The sequence below is a fragment of the Dermacentor albipictus genome, chromosome 5 (assembly GCF_038994185.2).
Source record: "Dermacentor albipictus isolate Rhodes 1998 colony chromosome 5, USDA_Dalb.pri_finalv2, whole genome shotgun sequence".
NCBI classification, from domain to species: domain Eukaryota; kingdom Metazoa; phylum Arthropoda; class Arachnida; order Ixodida; family Ixodidae; genus Dermacentor; species Dermacentor albipictus.
The window spans coordinates 68,093,836-68,116,857 of NC_091825.1; the positions used below are offsets into that span (position 1 = coordinate 68,093,836).

General features: G+C 47.0%; 1 protein-coding gene across 19 annotated transcripts in view; it reads left to right on the forward strand.

Annotated features, from left to right (window-relative positions):
* Positions 1-4,092: 4,092 nt before the first annotated feature.
* The window catches only part of LOC139060477 (uncharacterized), a 91,581-nt gene continuing 72,651 nt past the window's right edge, over positions 4,093-23,022 (forward strand). For 14 of the 19 annotated variants that reach the window (XR_011514854.1, XR_011514855.1, XR_011514848.1 and 11 more), the window contains exons 1-4: positions 4,093-4,282; positions 17,458-17,636; positions 21,011-21,095; positions 22,256-22,333. Coding sequence is in view for 7 of the 19 variants with exons in the window: in XM_070539614.1 (XP_070395715.1) it covers positions 17,611-17,636; positions 21,011-21,095; positions 22,256-22,333 (189 nt within the window). In the remaining 12 variants the exon portion in view is untranslated. Of the gene's footprint in view, positions 4,283-10,407; positions 10,619-17,457; positions 17,637-21,010; positions 21,096-22,255; positions 22,334-23,022 lie in introns of those variants that run through there. The other 5 variants (XR_011514849.1, XR_011514851.1, XR_011514853.1 and 2 more) reach the window with 5 other exon arrangements.

Genomic DNA, 23,022 nt, shown 5'->3' on the forward strand with positions numbered 1-23,022 from the left:
CTCGCCGCCTTCCTATCCTCACGGTCTTGTGCCCTCGTCTTAGGAACCATGCTTACAGACGTCAGACGACAGCGCTCATTCTCTTTAATGTCTCTCCCTTTACAACCAGCTGCCACTGACAACAACTGCACGTGACGTCACCCTACTAGTCCTTTAAAACTAACATGCCAAGGCTGACCAGGCCACTTTTGACGAAGATAGCTCCTATCGAAACGTTGGCCAGCCTTTCTGAGGCACCTCATCCGTGTTTATAACCTTCATACCACAGTGTGCTATTCCATCTGTCAGCCGCTTTCTTGATTTTAGATGTTCTGATTATTGAAGTTTGTAACACATGGCCTATCAGCACTTTCGGCATACTTTCAGTGATCTCATTTTATTTAAGCATTAGAATGAGGAAAGAACTGCTACACAAAGAAAGCACCTCGTACATTATTCCCATGTACGCTCTGATCTGCATAGCTGATCTTGTTCTACGCAAAGCATCCTAAAATTTTCATGCCTCTCTTCGGTGCCAAGAAAAGCAAGGTGCTGGGCATCATGCGGAATTCCAGCGATTTCCGCCAGCCTGGATTAGAAAGGACTGTATAGTGTGGCTGTAACTGGCATTCTTCTGCCAAGATTCAATTGTTTTATGGATCAAAGTACCAGGTACTCTTGTAGTCGCATCAACACTCTGCCGAAGATTTCATTTCCTACAGAAATATGCTTTTTTTTAAACAGAGGAGCATGAAAGATTGCTCTGTATTACGTTAAGATGCTTCTTTAGGCTTTTTTACATTGAAGATGTAGGTTAGCTTAGCAAAGTAGCAATATGGAGATTGAAAAGTAGAAAAAAAATGGCAGATCCCATGCCCTGTGAGAATCGGTGTACACGAAGCACACATTGTTTGCATTGATTGACAATAATTAACGGTGATGTTAGTAGCAAGTTTGTAATTTTTTCAGCGTTTAGTCCAATACGAAAGTGGCGAGTTGATGTTAAGCTTTACCTTGCATGCACCACTTCTTTTTGTCTGCATAGTCCGCAGAACACACAGAGAGATGTGTTTGCTTGAGGTGTTGTTGCGAGTCATTGTTCATAATCTCTGAGAGGGAATTGAGCGTTGTCATTGCCTCACATGGCGCAGCGCATCATTGCAGAAATATTAGACTTTAATTGAATTATGAGGCTGTGCATACTTCAATTAGGTATTGTAATTGTATGTATATATAAGTTCGCGGTCTGCACTACATTTCACTGCATAGCGAATACGCTCCTGTTCTGTGTGACACTTCTTTCAAGTCTGGGTGTCCTCGACGTCGAGTGCACGCCTTGCTGGCGCGTGTTAATGGGCTCCTTCTACATACATGGCCAACACACTGTTGAGATTCCAGCTCAAAGCGCTCTCTTCAGACTAAGGACGATTCTAATGTTTACACTATCACAGCCCAGCATCTGCATTTTTCTCGCATAGAAATTAAAACCAGCACAGTACGTGCAATGCACCCTAACGGCGAAATGCTGGGGCAGCAGCGCCGGTCAGGATGTGCAGAGGTGAGCACCATCTGGTAATGTTGCAAGAAATCCAACGGCATGCATGACAAGACCATAGCAGCTGCAGCGCCCGTAATGTTGGGAGAAGAGGCAAGAAAAGCTTCACTTTAAAACATTAGTTGCCATCATTTGCAGCTAAATAAAGCTTGCAAGCCAGCCATTATACAGCTTTTACATGAAATCTTTTATGCCTATATGGCAAATGCTAAAGTTACGACTTCCTCACCAACCGCATGAGCAACAAGTAAAGCTAACAAATGATAGAATGGACAAACCAGACAGCTTGCACCTTGCAGCTCCCCTGCATGCGTTAGAGACAGTGTAGCCAAATTGTGGTTCTCCGAATTTGACAGGAATTTGGGTGGTCGAAGAGCAGACAAATTATGCAAAATCAGAAGCCAAATATCCACCCCATGAGGCTTTGAGTACAGCTCCCATGTGTCTAAATTTTGCAGGATAAGCCAACCTCCAGATGAGAAGAGGCGTGGCTTTGGCAAAAAACATACAAAAATTTCATGTAAATCTGCAAAACAATGTGATGCATGTGTATGCATTCTCACTGCAAATAAACCTGTGCTGGCTTGCGCCCTGGGTAGCATGTTTGTGTGTGACATTTGCTGCATTTTGTTATCTGAAACTTTTTTTGAAGTGATAAGAGCAGATTTTCTTCATTCACTTATTGCTGGAAATCATTGGAAAAACAATTTACTTATATATTTATTGCACTCTCCTTTTAGACTGCCTGGAGGAATACATAAGTGACCATCCAATGATGCCACCTACACCACATCCGGAGAACCACCTTGCTTCCCTGCGAAAGCACCTTTGGAGCTTTCTTTTACACAAGCAGGACGCCAGGGCAAGCGAGTGGAAAAGTAAATACAGTACAAGTCCAGTGATGCTTTTTCAATAAAGTGTGATGATATGCTACGTAGTATGGTGCTTTACAGATTGATTCGTTATGGCATGAGAATAGCCGCATCTTGGCAACATGTATATACAGACTGTACACTTCATAAGACTCAACATCACATATAAAGATAGCCCATCATGAGCTTCCGTATAGCAATGGCTGCTCCTTCAATTCATCACACAACTTGCCTTTGACGTGCTGCGCCCACGATGATATCCAACCAAGTGCCCACCGTGCCACCCATCACCCACCGTGCCACCCATCACCCACCGTGCCGCCCAGCACCCGCTGTGCCCAGCAACCAGCATGCTGCCCAGCACCCACCATGCCACCCGTCACCCACCATGTCACCCAGCACCCACCGTGCCACCCAGCACCCACCGTGCCACCCGTCACCCGGCATGCCACCCATCACCATAATCCACCATGATGATGGATGATGGATTCCACTATGCCCAGCATCGGGCAAATTTTCAATAGGGATGCTTTCCTCGCCACAGTATAAAGATGCAGATGAAGGAACAAGGTGAGCTCCCTCTACTTGAAGAAGACAAGTCCACTTGTCTAAACGTTGACTCCTGCTTTCATCTTGTTCTCGTTTTGCTCATCGTCTTGAATTTCCATCTCCCGCATTCCCCGTGTTTTCGCCGCTTAAGGTAAGTAATTAACATTTAACTGTGTTAACAGCCTTTTGCCAGGATGATCATCAGTTGATGATTTGTTCAAGATCTCGTTGTATATTGATGTGGTCAGTTGTTGAGAAAATTCTACGATCGACTACGCAGTCATCCGCGAATAGTGTAATGGGAGATGAGATTGCTGTTAGGAAGTCGTTGATAAAAATTAAAGCAATACTAAGCCTATACCCTTCCCTGCAGAACACCAGATGTCACGTCACTTTACCTGGAGGAACGGTTACCTACAACAGAGAAGTGCTTGCGAAATAATAGAAAGTTCCTAATTCATGACTTACTGAAAGAATCTAAGCGCAGATACTATGATTTATTCTACGATCGACTACGCAGTCATCCGCGAATAGTGTAATGGGAGATGAGATTGCTGTTAGGAAGTCGTTGATAAAAATTAAAGCAATACTAAGCCTATACCCTTCCCTGCAGAACACCAGATGTCACGTCACTTTACCTGGAGGAACGGTTACCTACAACAGAGAAGTGCTTGCGAAATAATAGAAAGTTCCTAATTCATGACTTACTGAAAGAATCTAAGCGCAGATACTATGATTTAGCTACTGGGTTCCAATGGACAACACGATCGAACGCTTTAGTGTAGTTGATAATTATCCAAGCAGTCTTAAAGTCGTCGTCCATATTCTGTAATTGTTGTTGAGAAAATAAGTGAGCTGTGTCTGGCATTCAAACCCTCACCTGAAATCATGCTGATGTGCAAGCAGAACTCCGTTATGCTCTAAAAATTGAGCGATGTTAGTGTCATGAGCCAATAAAGGAAGAAAGAAAGAAGAAAAAGCAGAAGATTGGAATAAAACAAGAAGGCACGAGGAGTCGATGGCAGAATAAAGAAAAGGGAAGATAGAAATAAGAGCGTACGAATAAAAAGAATACAATATGAAAGCAGAAGAAGAAGCGCAAAAGTGCACGCGCAGCTACGTGGCCAATGGGAGAAGGGACACGCAGCCGAGGACAGCGGCCCAGCTAAGCTCTGGGACGCAGGCGGCGAGAAGGGGTAGCTGCCGAAAGGGACGGCCTGGTCGCGGAGACGGCGCCAAGAAAGTTCAGCTGCCTCGGACACAAGCCACGACCTCCCACCCGAAGCCACAACACCCAACGACGTGTCGTCATCAGCAGAGACGCAAGGTGACGTGGCCACGTCGAATATAAATATTTTCAACTTGAAAATACGTCGTGTGCGAAGACTTAAGACAATATTTTCAATTAACTACTGTTAATTAGTTTAATTAATTATATAATTAATTAGTTTACTGTTGGCCTACTTGGCAACAACAGCGATAGAAACAAACTTTGCGAAAGTAAACAGAGTGAAAGAGCCCAGTGAGTTGAAAATTGCATCTATGAAAGAACTCGTGTAGTATAACAAGAGGCTGAAGAATACAGTGAGGTTGGATGGATGGCTTTTCAAGCTCTGGCAGAGTTCATATGTGGTGACATAAAGACGCACATAATTATATACGCGAATCCAAATGAATCAGCGTAGTCATACTTGTGTGGCACGACATGATGGCCTACCGCCAGGGCATCATGGAGTTGCGCATGGCTGTTTATATTGTGTGCTCGAGAATAACAACTAACACATCAGATAGATCAGGGGGACATTTCTACAGAACAAGGTGACATCCTGAAAAAAAAACTGTACGTCCTAATAAAGAGATTAAAAGATTGAGTACTACGGCCCTTATTGACCTTGTTCAGGATGACGTAAGCGTTTAATTCAGCCTATAGTTCGGAGAAAATTAGTTATCCAATTTAAGATAAATAAGATAAATGAAGTTATTTTTATTTGCATCACAATGGCGGGCGTGCTCACGCAAGAAGTTAGGGACCCTGAAACGATTTTGACGATTTTCTACACACGTACTGAGTCGTTAGGGTAGGTCCTTCTGATCATTAATTGATACATCTAAGTGCTCCGCGTAAAGCGTATTACTTATTATAAGGTTCTAAAAATGCACATTGCTGCCGATGGCAGCACACTGCTCGGTGGAATTTTAAGCTGCCCCTACCCCTATGACGGAAATCGCCCATATGACGTCAGTGGGGCGAGCTATCCGATTGGCTGACCAGGGCGTGTGATCGATAATTTTTCCAACATTATGGTACACAAATGATGTTTGTAATAGTTAGAATGCTAGTTAATTGTTTTTATAGAAAGAAAGTAACATAAAGACAATGCACAAGAACAAATTTTCAGTACACTTAAGCACTTCCGGCACGCAGCAAGTGTCGTCTGCTTGTGCTACAACGTGCTCCGTCTTTACGAGAGCTCCGCCGTCAGTGTCGGTCTGTCTTTTCGCGAGCGCTATGATTCGACTTTGTTGTGTTGTGGACTGCAAACGTAGAGACTGGCAATATGTCAAGCTGCGACATCGTGTCCCTCTGCAAGGCAGTAGACGAGCGGACTGGCTGCAGCTCACTGGACAACCGCTATCCGATGGGCGCCAGGACTTGCGCGATTGCAGCCGTCACTTTACACCGGAAGATTACTAACGCAATAGCGTTTCGCGAGTTCGGTATTAGGGTAAACGCAAGCGCAAGGGGACAGGATCTGGCCGTGTCCCCTTGCGTGTCGTTTCAGGCGATGAACAGAAGAGCAAATTTGAATGGTCTGCATGGTGCAGCCACCTGGTGACATAGAGCTCAACCACACACAGTAGCAATATAACAAAATGTAATCTTCTTGGCTGCTGGTGTAAATTTTTCGCAGGAGTGTAATCGTTAACACGTCATTTTTGTAAATGTTTAATATGTATTACACTTGGTGAGAGCAATAGTAGCTCTTTTTTGGCTGGTTAAGCTCTGCGCCAACGGGTGGCTGGACCGTGGAGACCGATCAGGCAGCTCACGTACGTCTACGCTAAAGTTCCTTCATCAGCTTGAGTTTATGCCTTCACCATTCCGTCGAAATGTTCTGCTAGTGTGTGAGTACCAGAATACCAGACACGTTCGGCGCTAGACAGAATGCTCGCAACGCACGCTGCTTCGATAACTCCCGCTAGGGGTTCACGGTCAAGCCGCTAGCGGAGACGTTTCGCGCGGGTGGGGTAGGGCTCCAAAACAACCGGAAGTGGACGATGTGAGGTCGCATCGTGACGCAGAACCCGTGAAGGCGGAGCTTAGCCCCGATCGCTCGGGGAATGAGTTGAGGAGGCAAATCATGGCTAGGGAGGAGGGTAACTTGTAATCACTTGTAGCTTCATTAATACTGTTACGTTTCGCCTATGACGCGCGCTGTAGCCGGCGCGGATTCAACGGACGCCGGGGCTTCGTTCAAAGCGGCGGACATTTTGGCCCGTTCGGAGCGGCCGCGACGCATCCCTGCCGAGCGCGTCCCGGCGTGTTCAGTGCCACGTGTCTTTGTGTGTGCGTGTGTGTGTGTGTGTGCCCACGCTTGTCAAAGCGCGGCAGCCGGGGAGAGCAGCTCCCCCAGTGTGAAGCGAGGAGGTCTGACCCAACGTTACTAGACTAGCTTCAGTTTTAAAACTCGGCGCCGTTGCGCGGAACCGCCACCCGCCCGCGCCTTCGTGGCGCTGCAGTCGCGCCCGGCTTCACTTCCTCACTACCTGGCTACGCGGGCGGGCCGGACTAAGCACGCGGTGCAGCGTTGGTGTATTCTGTGGTTCGTTGTTGGCGGCGAATTTCAGCAAGCATGTCATCCATAAAACTGTAGCCTTCGCCGAGTTTCTTAAGAATATCAACAGACGATGCCGACGTGCTGCGTACCTGGCTGCATATGCCGCTATCGGAACGATGTCGACAGTTCGGCGCACCACTTTTTCTGTGCTACCAGCAATGCGATGCTTCGCTCGGCGTGAAACAGAGCGATTCCTCGTGCCGACCGGGAACTCACTGCGAAATCAACGGCACGCGCTCGTGCCACTGCTTCCGCGTTCGTCGTCGTCTTCCACAGCTGGCTCTGTGGCCGTTCATCTTTCAAGCGTAGAATTTCACTTCACTTCTGTCGTCGTTATCACCGTGGTCGTAATGGGGAGGCCGCGTTTACGGGGGTACGAGCCATTGCTTAAGGGAGTATGAGCCACTCATGGTCATACGTAACGGAAAGATTTAATTTTGAAGAAATTTAATTTCGAAGAATCACAAGCAGCAAATCGCAGGTGAAGGCTGCTAACCACGCCGCCGAGCAAACTCGAGACATCGAACGCAAGCGACAACTGCGGACATACAGTCAGTGAAGTCGTTCTCTCTCGCAGCCGATTGTGTGTGTAACCTCATAACTGAGAAATACTTTAATGAACCCTCGGGATTAACCCAGTGATAAACACAGGGGCCGCACGTTTCAGCTTCGCTGATTAAGCATCTTCACGGAATAAAAAATCCGACTTTTGTGTGTGTGGCTTGTGTGAACAAAGACCAACCTTATCTTTCTTTGTGTAGCGCTTCTTTGGCGTGGTGAGAAGCTTCGGTGGGGATGAAGATGATCCTACAATCACGCACTTTGGCCAGATATTCAGGCTCGTGAGCCAAAACTGCGCGAAACGTTAAGACGACAGGAAGAAACAACATTTAGAAACGCAGCTTCTGCGCTTCGCTGTATGCGTTTCTTCCTTTCGTGCAGTTTACCCTTCTTTCAGTATTACGAACTGGCGCGATAAATCTTATTGCTGTGGGTGGATACCGCGTTCTCGTGGTATCACTAATTCGGAGAAGGGAGTACGCCAGCGAGCGTGAAACACGCGCAAACTGCCCGTCCGCACGAGCTCAAGGCTGTGACGAGACGTCTGCAGTGGAGCCCGATGGAACAGCGTTGCCCTCTGGCGGCTGTCACAGAATTGGCGACAGCGGCTGCAAGCGCGCGGGCGGGGAGTTTTACAACTGAAGCTACTCTAGTAACGTTGGTCTGACCGGCGCCGGCCCGGCTGATGCGTCACCTCCTTGTCTCTACATGTCTCTCAGTCCGTCCGTCGCCACCGTCACGTGACGTAGTCCCGTGACCTTCCCTCTTGCTCTCAACTCCGAGAGTATAAGAGCAGCTGCCCCCGGACGCCAAGAGAGGCTCCGATTTCTTCTGTTGAGTAACGTGCTCTCCCGTCTCTCTACTTCGGTCGACCTGACCGCCCGCTCTTTGCGATGCTAGAATAAACAAGTTGTTCTGTTAGCAGTCGCCTCATGCTTTGCTGGGACCTTCGGATGCTTCCAGTGTGCCCCAGGCCGCCAGGCCAACGCTACCCTTGGGGCTTGCGACCCATTTGCAACAACGGGCGCCAACGGTCCAGTTGCAACAACGGGTGTCAGCACTGAGGTTCCAACAGCCGGTGTTATCGGTGCGGATCAAACAATACGTAACGCTTCACTTAAATTGTGGTGCGAATGTTCTACCTAAGCTGTACCCAACGCGTCTGCAAAATTTGTCCGAACCGTTTCAGGGGCCCTTTAAAGACCTACACCCGCCTTAGGCTCCGGTATTACTGGCCTGGCATGCACAAGTTCTTTCGCAAGTACGTCCGCTGCTGCCTCGACTGCCAGTGCCAAAAGTCGGTCCTTACTTCCACTGCCGCACCTTTGCAGCCGCTTCCTTGTCCGTCCCGTCATCTTCATCGTGTCGGATTTGACCTTAACGGTCCACTTCCTTGTACAGCGGCTGGCAACCGCTGGATTATCCTTGCAGTGGATCATCTCACACGCTATCCAGAAACTGCTGCATTTCCATCTGCCACTGCCCAAGACGTTGGATCATTCATACTACGGCATTTTCTTCTTCGTCACGGAGCCCCTCGGGAACTTCTTAGTGATCGAGGCTGCGCTTTTCTATCTGTAGTCGTCACGTCGCTTCTGAAGGAGTGACATCACCCACGGGACCACTAGCGCATACAATCCGCAAACGAACGCGTTGACGGAGCGTTTCAAGCGTACTCTTGGCGACATCCTCACCACGTACATGTACGTCGCGTCCGACCATTCCAACTGCGACGCTTTGCTTCCAATCATCCCGTTCGCCTATAATACTGCTATTCAAGCCACCACTGGTTTTTCACCGTTTTTCTTACTGTACGGCCGCGAGCCTTCCTGCGCCATCGATACCATTCTACCCTACCAGCCTGATTCACCAGAATGTGTTGCTGTCTCCCAAGCTGCGCAGCATGCCGAAGAATGCAGACAACTCACCCACTGTCTTACCACCGCAGATCAGACACAGCAGAAGCTTCGTCGTGGTGGCTCTGACCCCCCAAGCTTCCCTTCCGATTCATTGGTATGAATGTGGATTCCACATTTAGCTCCTCGCCTTTCTCCTAAGCTGCTTGCACGATATCATGGACCTTACCGTGTTATTGCACAAAATTCTCCCGTCAATTATGTCGTCGAGCGTGGGTCGCCGTCTTCTGATCGGCGCCGTCGCGGTCGCGAAACTGTTCACGTAGATCGGCTCAAGCCCTTCTACGATCCCTCCATTCTACCTTATGCTTAGATCGCCAGGATGGCGCCTGTTTCTCCGGTCGACAAATGTAACGAAGAAGAAGCGCCGGCTAGCCCGGTGAATCTCCTGCGTATGAAACGTAAGGAAGAAGTGCCGGTTAGTCAGGCGCATCACCAGCGTTTTTACGCACGAGGGTCGGTTCGGACTGCTCGAAGGATTTTTTCGGCTACCGCGCCGAGTTCGACCTCTCTCTCCTCGCGTACCCTGTCAATAAACGCCTTGACAGAATAATTACATGCAAACACAAAAGATGTCTCGAGTTTGCTCGGTGGGGTGGTAGCAAGATTCGCCCGGCATTGCCGCTTGTGATTCTTCAACGTTAGATTGCTCGAAAATTAAATCAGTCCGTCTCGTAAGACAATGAATGGTTCATACGTCCTTAAGCAATGGCTCATACGGCCGTAAACGCGGCCTGCCCATTATTACGACAGAAAAAAAGTGAAATTCTACGATAGAATGACGAGCGGCAACGCAGGCAGCTACGGAACACGACGCCGAAAGCGAGAGCAGCAGCACGAGCGCGTTTGTGCAGTAGCGCTGGGGAAGGAGACGACGACGCTCGAACCATTGCTGACGACGATAGCGTTAGGGAACTGCGACAACGACGGCGCAGGGTACGCATAAACAGCTTAGCTGTAAAAGAACAAGCGGAAGCAAAGGACAGAAGGGAAACAAGAGGAAGGCGTCATCGCCGATTGGTGTCGTCCACCCCGTCCTGTGGCAGCGTGCGCAAGCGTCCGAGTGGCGACCGCCGAGCTCATTCTTGTCTAACGCAATTCGTCGAAGGCGACAGCTGCGTTGCACTGGCCGGACATTGTATAATCGTGAGGCACGCGAAAAAGACGATCGCCCCGCAGCACGAGACCACGCGCACTTGGTAGAGGGCAGAAATTGCGCTGGTTTGGACCAGAAGCCGGGAGCACAAGGACGAAGAAGAAGAAAAGAAGTGCTCGGTCGCATCTACCCTGCCCTCGAAGGGCAAGCACAGGCCCTCGAAGGGCAAGCACAGACCGATGGGCGCACAGGTACGCATATCTCCGCGGGCTCCCTTCAACTACGTCCTCCCTTCTGAATGCCCATGATACCATTTTGTTCACCCCTCGCTCGAACTCGCCCTTATATAGTTTAGGTACTTTAACGGCCACCCTAACAGAACCCATGTAAGCATACTCTCACTAAGAACAGGGCGTTTTCGCAACCCCGATGCAAGTAGCGTGACCTCATTTTGCCCGAATATACCCCTTTGCGAACTGATGATGTTCGGAGCCAGATACTCGACAGCATTCTACTCGAATGTACTCGAGGGCACGGCAGCTTACCAGCGGACAACATGCCTAAATCGCCATTGCTGCTTGTGCAGGTCAGTCAGCTGGGCCCGCTTATCGTAGTGATGATAGGTTTCTGTTGGTCCTGCCGTGCCCTCAAAAGTGTTCTGCTATCTTGTCTGATTGCTGGTCGATGCTCATGTTATTGCTTGTGTCAGGTGACATAGAACAGAACCCTGGGCCCAAGGCTGATGAAATGTTGCAGGTCATTATCGATAGACTGGATGAAAGCGACCGCAAGATGGACCGTATAAGAGAGGAAATTGCTGCTGTTAATGCTAAAACTGATAAGTTACAAGGAAATTTGACAATGTTCGAGGAAATGAGCAACAGAATTAATAAATTGGAATCGGTTGTCCAACAGCAAGCATTGAAGTTAATTGACTACGAAAACAGAAGTAGGCGCAACAATCTCCTAGTATTTGGAATCAATGAAAGTGCTGATGAAACAGATACCAAACTCAGAGAACAGGTCCTAGACGGTATTTTTGACAATACTTTGGGGGTCCCCGTCAGGACAGTAGAGAGAATTCACCGAATTGGAAAAGCGAAACCGGATAAACCAAGACCAATTATTATGAAGTTCCTTGATTCCAGGGAAAAGGACAGTGTTCTAAAGAACTGTTTTAAACTGAAGGGCACTAATGTTCGGGTTAGCCAAGACTATGCTAAGGAAACAGCGGAAATAAGAAGAAAGCTTTGGGAAAGTGCAGCGTCGGATCGGTCGAAAGGCACGAAAGTCAAGCTTATCTACGATAAACTTAAAATAAAAGACAAAATGTACACTTGGGACCTCACTAACGATAAGCGCATACCATATGGATATAAAGAAAGTAGATTCGGTAAAGAAAAGCAAAAAAAGTTTGAAGTGGCAGGCTGCCCGCCTGACCCAGACGGTTCAACAAGTTCGATGGTGACGCCCGGCTCGTCACCTACGTCATAGCTACGTTTTCTTGTTTTAAATGCACGCAGCATAGTTAACAAAGCAACTGACCTAGAATTTCTGCTGCTTTCCCAGAGCCCTTGCATGGTTTTGATAACGGAAACTTGGCTGCACTGTGGGATACAAGATGACGCAATTATTCCCCCTGGATACAAAATGTTTAGGAAAGACCGCGATTCACGTGGAGGAGGGGTGTGTATCATAATAAAGAATTCTGTCCACGCGGCTCTAATTGATAGTGACATCCCTGAAACAGTTTGGTGCAGAATTTCCTTTCAAAGTGTCGTTTATCTAGTCGGTGCAATATATCGGCCACCTTCGACTTCGCTTGACTTCCTAAACCGATTGAACACATTCTTGTGCAACAATGTCCATAGGAACACGCGGTTAATTATGGCCGGAGACTTCAATTTACCGCACATTAACTGGCAAGACGTACTCTGCAGCGGCGCTGAAGCATCCAGCGCTGATAAACTACTGGATATAATGTTTTCTTTTAATCTAAATCAAATCGTTCAAGAGGACACAAGAATAACTTCTAGGTCGCGGTCATTGTTGGACCTAGTGTTCCTATCCAATAATATAGAACATCATTTGTTGACAATTGAGGAAGGTATTTCCGATCACAGAATGATTGTAGTGAATATGGCTACTAGCAGTGTGCCCCGTATGAAATGCTCCCCTATAGTTACGGTAAAGGACTACAAACGTGCTGATGACAATTCAATATTAGATTTTTTGGAATTCTCGTTTGGCCAATTTGAGCACCATGCAAAGGAAAAAACTGTAGATGAGCTTTGGAATGAATTTAAGGATATAGTAGAGCATTGTGTGGACCGATTTGTGCCAACACGAAAAAAAAAGACTAAACAACGCCGACCTTGGATTAACCGCGGCATCATTCACATGAAAAGAAAATTAAAGCGACTGCGTAAAAAGAAAAAAAGGTTCGGACGAAATACCGAGACTTCGCGCAGAGTTGAGGCGTACTCTGACACTATCCAAAAAGCAATTCTTTGAACAAACACTGACAGGGTTCCTAAAAAGTTCCCCACAAAAATTCTGGAGATATCTTAGCAGTAGGAAGGATAAAATTGAAGAAATCGTAAAGGACAACATAAAGTTAACAAAGTCTGCGGACATTGCCGAACATTTTAATTACTTCTTTCAATCTGTGTTCACTAATAATACAAACATGAATACAGACGAGCATTTACCATATATAACACGTTACCCAATGGGAAATCTAGAAATCAAACAAGAAGGGGTGTTCCAATTGCTGCTGAGTTTAGATGGAAAAAAAATCTAGTGGACCTGACAGAATTTGTCCTGAATTTCTGAAACGCTATGCTGAATGGATGTCATACTACTTAACGATAATTTTCGCGAAATCATTACATACGCATTCTCTACCCACAGACTGGCGCAGGGCCGTAGTTATACCAGTGCACAAAGGCGGTGATCGCACACTTGTAAATAATTACCGTCCTATTTCACTCACATGTATCAGTTGTAAAATTCTGGAGCACATCATCGCAAAACATATTCTACAATTTCTAGAAGTGAATAGTTTACTTTACTCAAAGCAGCATGGCTTCCGTACTGGACTATCTACCATTACACAACTAATTGAAGTAGTTCATGATCTCGCTGCCGCCTTAGATGAGAAGCATCAGATTGACGTCATTTGTATAGATTTTGCAAAAGCCTTCGATAAGGTTCCGCATAATAAGCTGATCTTTAAACAGAGAGAAATAGGTATCGATGAAAGATTAGTGCTATGGATAAAAGAATATTTAAGTGATCGTAAACAGACTGTAAGTTTAGATGGCAGCCTGTCGAGTCCACTCCAAGTGCTTTCAGGTGTTCCTCAGGGGTCAGTCTTGGGCCCACTGCTATTTCTTATATATATAAACGATATCTCTTCTGTTATTGCAGAACCGGTAAAAATGAAGCTTTTGCAGATGATTGCCTAATTTATTCTACCGTAAGCAATGTTCAGGATCAACTCAGAATTAGTCGTTGTTTAGAAAATTTCAGCCGATGGTGTAAATTATGGGGTATGAATATAAACTACAATAAATCAACATACACACATATGACTAAGAAAGTAAACGTTCTGCCTTTTAACTATTACATCGATGGTAATTTGTTAGCTCGTGCTAACCAGTTTAAGTATCTAGGTGTTACAGTTACGCATAATCTGACATGGCATACGCACATAGAAAATGTGTGCTCGAAGGCGAATCAGAGATTAGGTTTCTTAAGGCAAAAACTAGGTCAAGCTTCGCGAGATGTAAAGCTGATGGCTTCTAAACCTTTTGTTAGACCTTTACTTGAATACGCCTCAGTCATCTGGAGCCCTCATCAGAACGAAATGACTACAAAGTTAGAAAAAGTTCAACGTCGTGCCGCGCGCTTCATATGCTCAAAGTACCGCCGTTTAGATTCCGTTACACTGATGCTGCAGTCTTGTGAACTGGAAACACTAGAAGTACGAAGGCTAAAAAATCGTCTGAAAGTGTTTTACAGAATACTACATGGACATTTAAAAATCAACAAAGATGAGTATGTGCAGCTTCCAGGAAAACGAAGCAGTCGTGTTAACGATCAATATGTTTTACGTCCATACTTTGCTCACAGTGATGTGTTCCGCTTTTCTTTTTTCCCTGCCGTGATTGAACTCTGGAACGCAATACCAAGCTTTGTGGCAGAAGCCAGTGATGTTTGTGAATTTGAAAAATTGTTAAACATGTATTTTTGTGATTCCGCTGCCACTTGATGCACCTGTATATGTGGTCTGCCTGTATTTAAACCCTCCCTGTAAGAACCCTCAGCAGAGGGTTGACAGTATGAAGAAATAAATAAAACGATAACGGACCAACAATTGTACCAATGAGCGGAAAACAACGTGCACGTTTCCATTAACTAATAGCAACTGCACGAGTGTAGCCTTTAAATGGACACTGAAGAAAGATACTAAATCAATTTACACTGCAATGTATTCTTTCAAAACTCTGTTTTCTTTATATTTTGAGGTAATATCGATTAATCAATTAGCCTAGAGAATGAAAATGACAGTCCCATCTTTTTTCTCGCAGTTTGACATCATTGTGATGTCAGATTGCATCGCATTTGAGCTTATCGACTTTAGGCTATCTTGGAACAGAACCTTGTGCATCTTACACAGCGTTTCCCACAATCTATATACTAGAGGGAACTCTAGCGCTGCGTTCGTTGACCCACCATGGGAATGATGGGAAGCACGTGGATTTCTCTGATCTTCGTGCTTGTGGATTAAGACGTTCTTGTGGCTTTGTACATTACCATTTATGTGCATTAATTGTCGTAAATTGCAGAGCAATCTATACCCTTCGAAGTGCAGAAGACGCTGCGAACCCGCACAATCGCTACTAATGGCAACGACTTAGCTTGACGAGGTGGCATAACCGAAACGCGCCATGCGCAACAAGGCACTGGCATGCCCGCAATAAATTCATAAGCGCGTTTCGCATCCCCTATCTATACATGCGTGCCTGGCTTAATCGTTTCGATATCAGGCCTCTGTGCTAGAGGTCCCGTGTTCGAATCCTGCCATCGGAAAATTTTAATGTTTCTTTCATTATTCACTGCGCAATACACTTTTGAAAATCAGGAATTTACAAAGCCACAGAGCCGTTTGAAGCCAGAATGACGAAGTCTAGGCAAATCCATGTATTTCGCCATAATGCCCACGCTGGCACAACTGCTCCCATTATCGCCCCCGTAGACACAACCACCAGAGTTCCGTCTAGTAATTATTTTATTGTATCAAACTCTATGCTACACACTAACTGAGCACCAGCAGACGCCCTCGAAATCCTTGAAGCCATACTGCGCGCTTCCATACGGAAAATACAAGGTGACGTCGCTTCCCGCTTTAAGCTACATTAAAGGGAAGCTGAAGAGTCTATTGAATTCAATAAGACGCTCATATACGGATGCGGGAACCTTATAAACCATGTAGGTAAAATTTGGGATTTTTTTTCAATTAGGAGCGACGTAATCGTCGGTTGAAATTGTGCTGTAGCTCCGCCCCCCGTTGAGTGAGCGAGCGGAGCGGAGACCGGAAACCGTGGTGTTGTGACGTCAACTCTGCTTTTGTGACATCAACTCTGCTTTTGTAACGTCAACTCTGTCCGCGACCGTGCCTGACCGCGCTTGTTTCTGCGTGCGTGCCGTCGTAATCTGCTTCGATCGACCCTGCATTCCTTTGTTGGTGCGTCTGCGTGTATGTAGAGTGGTAGTCAACGTGCGTGGTAGTCAACGTGAGTGGTAATCAACGTGAGTGGTAATCAACGTGAGTGGTAGTCAACGTGAGTGGTAGTCAACAAATGAAGGTCACTACACGTACTGCATGAACCGGGAAGCTTTTCACGCGTTTAAACCGTCTTTGTAGACTGCCGACAGCTTTGGACAGCGCAAAATTGCCGACGATCGCATCCCCGCTTACGTTCCACGAGGAGGCATGCAGGAACACAACACTACAGTTGTTTGACCGGAAACGAGCTCACTAGAACGGTGAAAGATCGGCGAGATCAGTAGATCGCTTTGCAAAAAACATACTCACCAAAGAGCATTTCCAACACGAGGAGATCCCAAGACTTTGCATTCGTTCGTGTCGAAAGCACTGCTCGCACCAGCATCGTTTGCTTCTTCGAGAGGCCGCCTCTTCGCAATCGGCTCGTACATGTAGGGAGTAACGCCGAACTCCTCAGAAAAAACGCAGTCTCTCTAAATTTTCCATTACCGCCTCAGAAAAACGGCACCAAACTACCTGGCACCGCGCTTCATGTGTAGCGGCAGCGGTCGGTTGCTGGAGTTGACGTCACGACGCGCACCGACCAATCACAGGCGGAAACGAGACGCGCGAGCTGGGCGTGTCCGCTGCTGCACTTTTCGTCGAAATAAAATATATTTGCGCTTTCTTTCGCTCAATTTCGATACGATATTCGAATTCAGGGGGTTGAAAACCATTATGTACAGATGTTCACTCATTTTTTCTGGTAAACCTTTCAGCTTCCCTTTAAGCATGAAATGATTCCAGCTCCCGTTGACGGCGACCTTCAAGTGTCGCCCGCCGTGGTTGCTCTGTGGCTATGGTGTTGGGCTGCTGAGCACAAGGTCGCGGGATCGAATCCCGGCCATAGCGGCCGCATTACGATGGGGGCGAAATGCGAAAACACCCGTGTGCTTAGATTTAAAGACCCCCAAGTGGTCGAAATTTCCGGAGTCCTCCACTACGGCGTGCCTCATAATCAGAAAGTTGTTATGGCGCGTAAAACCCCATAATGTTTTCAACTTCAAGTGAGCTTGAGCCAGAAGCCAGAGCTTTAACCGGGCACTGAAACGAGAACATCCGGTCAAGTTGCGAGTGCAAAACGAGATCAAAGGGGCAAACCGTCAAGGCCGCCTTACATAGGCTAGTTACCCTCCAAGGAAGTTACATAACCTATTCCTTCCGAGTTCTTCTAACTGTATCTTCACAACATCCCTCAAGCTTAACTTCCAGAACGCTGAACTTTTATTTGTCATTTCCAATAACGACATCCAAAAGGCGAATACAGAGTGCGCCCCACTCTCATCTGTTGGAGCTGAGATTGTCATGGGTCCCTAGGTCCCCGACACGTCTGGGAGCGTCCAAGCCGGTGGCGTCCGGCCCCCCGCCACAGCTGTTTGACGCAGACGAGACTGCGTGCTGAAACGTGCGATGGACATCCGCGATATGAAAATCATGTAAGTATGGGGAACGCGTCTTGTCCTTTCGGGGCTCCAGCTTTTGTAGCCTTTATCGCTTTGGGGCTTAGGTCAAGTATCGGGTGGTATTTTCTTTGTTTAGCCTATTTTACACTACTCCCTTTTTTCTCATGTGTTCTTGAGTTAGGCTTGCTTGATGTAGGTATGATCATCTGGCTATGGGCTTCGCCGTGGTCACCTTCGGCAGCTCCTCAGGATCTATCGCTTAAGTTTTTTCTATGAAAAAATCAAAGACGATTCAGGTAGAATTGCATAAGACTTCAGCTCACTTCCGGAAGATCACTCAGGTCCGCCAGTTCGGCAGAGGTAGTATAATAAGGCTGCTCGCCAGACCAGACATGTGTCGAGGAACTGCTCAGTTGTTCAACCTTCGCTTCGCATCCGGTGAGCTGTTTCGTACCGCCACAGCTCGCATGCTCTAGAGGCATTGTACGTACTTCTCATAGGGAATCGGGGAATCTCCCGGCGCTTTCGCTGCTTGTAAACAAGCAGCGGCTTCTCAGCATGCGGAAGGTATTGGCGGCGAGGAGTTACGGAGTTGCCATCTATCGGAAGCGCCTCGCTGGCGTAGTATGAGGGATCACGTGGCGCGCTCCTCATAGGTTTCGCTGTCAGCGCTCACTGAAAACACCACGCGCGAGCTCTCCCGGACATTTCTGTAAGTACTTTCGAAACGAGAGAAGTTTCTTAGTGTCTAAATAATAATCTTGGGCAAACTGAAAGCACACAATCGTTTAAAGACGCTATCTCTTTACCGAATACGTACAGTGAACGCCACCGCGCGTGGTCGCCGCGATGGAGTCTCCCGAACCGGCTTCTTGCGTGAAAGGTAGGTAACGCCGAGAGCAAACTATGTGAAATATGTTCTTGTAGTGTTTGTATAACTAAATGGAGCGTAATAGAACGAAGCCTCAATGCAGCGATCGCGCGGATTCGAAGCGACCGACTGCGCGTCTGCATGCCTGTCCGCGCACTGTTTCGCTTTCTCCGCGCGCGCGTTTTTGCACCGTGCCATGAGATTTAGGCCGCAGAATATGAGCATTTGACAGTATACAAGCAACCATTGTTGCGTGGGCGCTATCAGAGCTGTTCAAAAATAATTTCATTGTAGAGACTTCGACGCCTACGGGGACTGTGATGTGCCGTCGCGACGATTCAATCTTTCTTTTCTTCTAAATTCTTCGACCTTTCATTATTATTTCTCGAGTTGCGTCGCACTGTATGTTTATCGGTGTTCTCAGCGTGAAATTTCCCGCTGCTGCTTTTTTGTAATCCAGCGCATTAATTCATAACACAAACATTATCATATGCCATGCTTTTTTAAAATGTGCTTCTTACCGCTGCCTTTCCACTCCACTGAACTTGCCAGTATCTATAGCATCAACAAGTTCATAGACCAAACCGTCATGACATTAGTCGGGCAGCGGACTCGGGTGGGCGTCTGAGTGCGCGTTTTCAGAACATCGCAGACCGGGCGCCGTAGCAGAAATCTTCCTCGCGTCTGTGCTTGCTGCATACCCGAGTTGTAGCCGATGACTGTTTGCCGGTTTTATGTTTCGCGAGCCAAGCTTCACGCAGCTTCTTGTCCTGCGGCTACGTGTGAATAAGGCTGACACCGGCCTCCGTTACGTGCGTCCGGTCCTGCGGCACCGAGCAGTAGCCCACCATGTTGCGTGCCTTCAAAGGCAGCCACTACCTATTGTAGTGCTTTGAAGCGCTGTAAAAGAGACACTCCAAGCGGGAAAATTTCGCCACTAAATGAGGACCGCAGCGTACGAGAGAATTTAAACTCGTTTTCAGCTCGCTTCGGCGCGCCCCACGGAGGAAGGAAACTAAGGAGAGGCCCTACCCCCTCCGCGCGCTAGGAGAAAAGTGTGGCGGAAATGACGTATAGGTTTTTAATTTTTTTGCTGCTTTTTTATTTCTTTTGCTGCATGGCCCCGCCTTTTGGGCCACAATGGCGGCGTTGTTCTGATTTTTTGAGCACTCGCACTTGTTGCTCTGGTAGGTTTCGTGCCGTGGCAAAGGCGCTGTGTGGGCGGGTTTGCGTTAGTCACCGTGTCTTGTTGCGCTGTGTTACCTGCACCGTGCTCTGCCGGATGTTGAGCGAGCGCGCGCGCTCCCCGCGCGAAACCACGCGCAGCGCGGCGTGGTATCGCGAAAGATGTAAACAAGAGAGGAGGGTGGCACAAAAGGCGGAGCATCGCCATGAGCAGCGCCAACTTCCGGCTTCACTTTTGCTTCACAAAGAGTGACGTCAGGGCCTCTCCTTAGTTTCCTTCCTCCGTGGCGCGCCCGAAGCAGCGACGCGGCCGCTTTGTCCACGTGATCCCTCCTAGAACGTCACGCCGACGGTGGCGCCAGCTTTTCCAGTGGTGGAGCTCGAGGCCATATTCGTCCACTCTAGGGTGAACACGGCTCACCGTGGCTACAGTGGCTAGAATCTAGCCACTGTACCGTGGCCGCGCTCCGCGGGGCGCCAGTGCGTCCGTAGCGGCGGCGCATCGAAACCAAGCGGCGCAGGCGCACACGAAACTCGGGGAGGCGCTTCGCGTCGTCTGCTACAGCGCTGGAGCGCGCAGCTCTGGCTTTGCTGTAAAGTACACTTCGCTAGTCCCAGGTGACTCAACGACCGAGGCGGCGTTGCAGGAAGGCGCACTACACTAACTGGAGCATTTTCCATCTGGATCGGTCTACACCTTGTGAACAGCCTGCTTAATCAATATACATTAACAGAAACAAGCTTCTCACCACATAAATCACTTAGCATGTTTTTAATAAGCGATGAGGGTAAAAATACCGTCATCTTTTGGCGCTCTTTATTAGGCTGGGGCCATATTATTTTACTCTCACAGTACTTGGTGCAGTGCATTCCGAGAAACCTATTAGGCGCGCTCTTCTTCGTTGGAGTTATCATGTGATGAGCCTAGCGCGCCGTTTCGCGCATGTCTTGATGCTGGAACGAATTTGCTTGATTGACCTAACAAAGCGACCGAAACCCGCAATAAATTCCACAGAAAGTTATAGAGCGATTGTTCAATCATGCATCATGTTTGCCATCGATTTTACCATTAAGAAGGGCAATAATATTACTTCGACAGCAACTAAGAAGTGACATCCGCTACTTCGCGACTGTCGCTGGTAGGGGTGCATGGAGCGCTTTACTAACTTATGCACTACCTAATATCATTTATTATCGGTTTCTTTCTCATCCTCAATTAATTTGTATTCCTTTTCGAAAAAAATGTTCTTACCACCCGGTTCGTGGTCTATACCCCACAATGAGTCTGTGCCAATAAATAAGGCATCTTCAGTCATTGCTGATTGCTGACAACCACCTTGTTTCTCTTAAGGTATCCCGAGACGTCACCGCCAGGCCTGATGGACGCCATACTCCAGTGGATAAGGCCCGTGCCCCAACAAGTGCCTGTGTTTTGGGTACGCTTTATTCTATTGTTCTTTCTTTTTAAAGTTTGACTCATGGGAATCTGTCTGCAGACTGTCTTCTACTACGGCCGTCCTTCTGAAGGCCTAAATAATGCCATTTTGTTCATCGCCCGCTTGAACTCTCCATTAATTTAGATACGTTAGGAACCGCCCAACTAGAAGTCGAGGCGTTGATATAAATGGTCCTAGGCCAATGGACCCCACATAAGCATCCCTCCACTAAGAACAGGTTTTTCTTTAGCAACCACAAGACAAGTTGCATGACCTCATTCTGGCCGCATATACCTATGTCCAACTAAATATGTTCGCAGCTGAATTCTCGACAACATTCAACTCTAAAAAGATAAAGGGCCCACTACTTTGCCAATAAGTGGAAAAAAAGCGCATGTGTCCATAGCAGCGAAAGCATGAGTGGCCTTTAAAGGGACACTAAAGAAAGGTACTACATCAATTAACAGAGCAAATTACTTCTTCACAACAATTTTTTTTTACAGTTTGAGGTAATAAGTTGATTAATTCACCTAGAAAAAGAATGGGAATGTCGCACTTCTTTTAATTCACGCTGAAACATTAGCGCCTCCACGTCAGTGTGACGTTACGGATTCCATCACATTTGAGCCATTTTGGTCCAGTAGGGCAGTCGAAACTGATCGAGTTCAGTATTTAGCCTATTTTGCAACAAAACGCTATGCATTTATACCGATGTCACATTAAATAGACCCCAGCAGAGGCTTCCGAAAACCTTGACGTCATATACTGGGCTGGTATGCAGAAAATGCAAGGTGGCATCGCCTTCATTTTTTCATTGTTGCCTCATTTCTGTCTTTCGAGTTGTTTTTTTCGCGGTTTTAATATCTTGAATAGTATTGTAGAAACACGGTTTAAAAGTTCAGCTCAAGTTCGTGTTTCTCTTTATGGGGTTCCTTTAAAACACAAGACATATGGCACAATGCGGTGTCCGATACCACATGCAACGAGTCTGAAAGGCGCCAGTTCCAATTGTTGGAACATGTTAAAAACCTATAGAACCTGTTGGTACGACGAACACGTCGTGTAAAATTGTGCCTAGTGTCTCCTCTTTGCCCATTCACAAAAAACAATGTGGAGCGTTATGAGCTGCTGTAACATAGCTCTCCTGCCATGTCCTACAGCCCATGCTGTGCAGTCTGGTGGCTGGAATCTTGGCCGTACTTGTCTACATGACTGCAATCTTAAGAGACATCCGCCAAGTGAGTCAATAGGCACCAAGTGACCTGTATTACATGATTGCTCCAGTAGGGTTATTGTTTTGCCTTGCCTACCTTTCTTTTCCTTTTCATTTTTTTTCTCTGTGGTACAGAGCCCATACTCCTATTTGTGTTTTGAATAATAATAATGTGCACGATGCGCTCGCTTTGATAGCAGGAAGGGGCATCGCGGGAGGCACAATGGGCAGCGAGCTTCGGAAGTTATTGCTGCTCATTCCGTAAATGTTGCATGCCTAAAAACTTTATTTGTCTGCGATAGAAGTGTTTTCCTCATCGCGATGGGTAACGCAATATAGAGCGATATCTAAACAGTTGTAAGGGAGTAGAATGCTTTGGAGAAGTTTTTCCGAACTAAACGGACGTGATACTGATGATACTGTGATCAATATCGTATAACTGCAAAGAACCCTGTTAACTCTTTGAGGGTCATTTTTTTTATGGTGCCCCCCCCCCCCCGAGGGTCGACTTTCTTATTGCAAATTGAACGTCTTTCGAGTGACCTATATGCAAAACATTAGCCAGAATTTTTTTAGCGACCATAAAGTGACAGAAAATGTTTTCTGTAGGTAAACATGCATTATATTCATTCATATAATAATAGCCTTTGCAGGCCATTATAGGAGCAGAAAAAACATATAAATCGGCATGGGCATAAGTTCAACAACCGCATC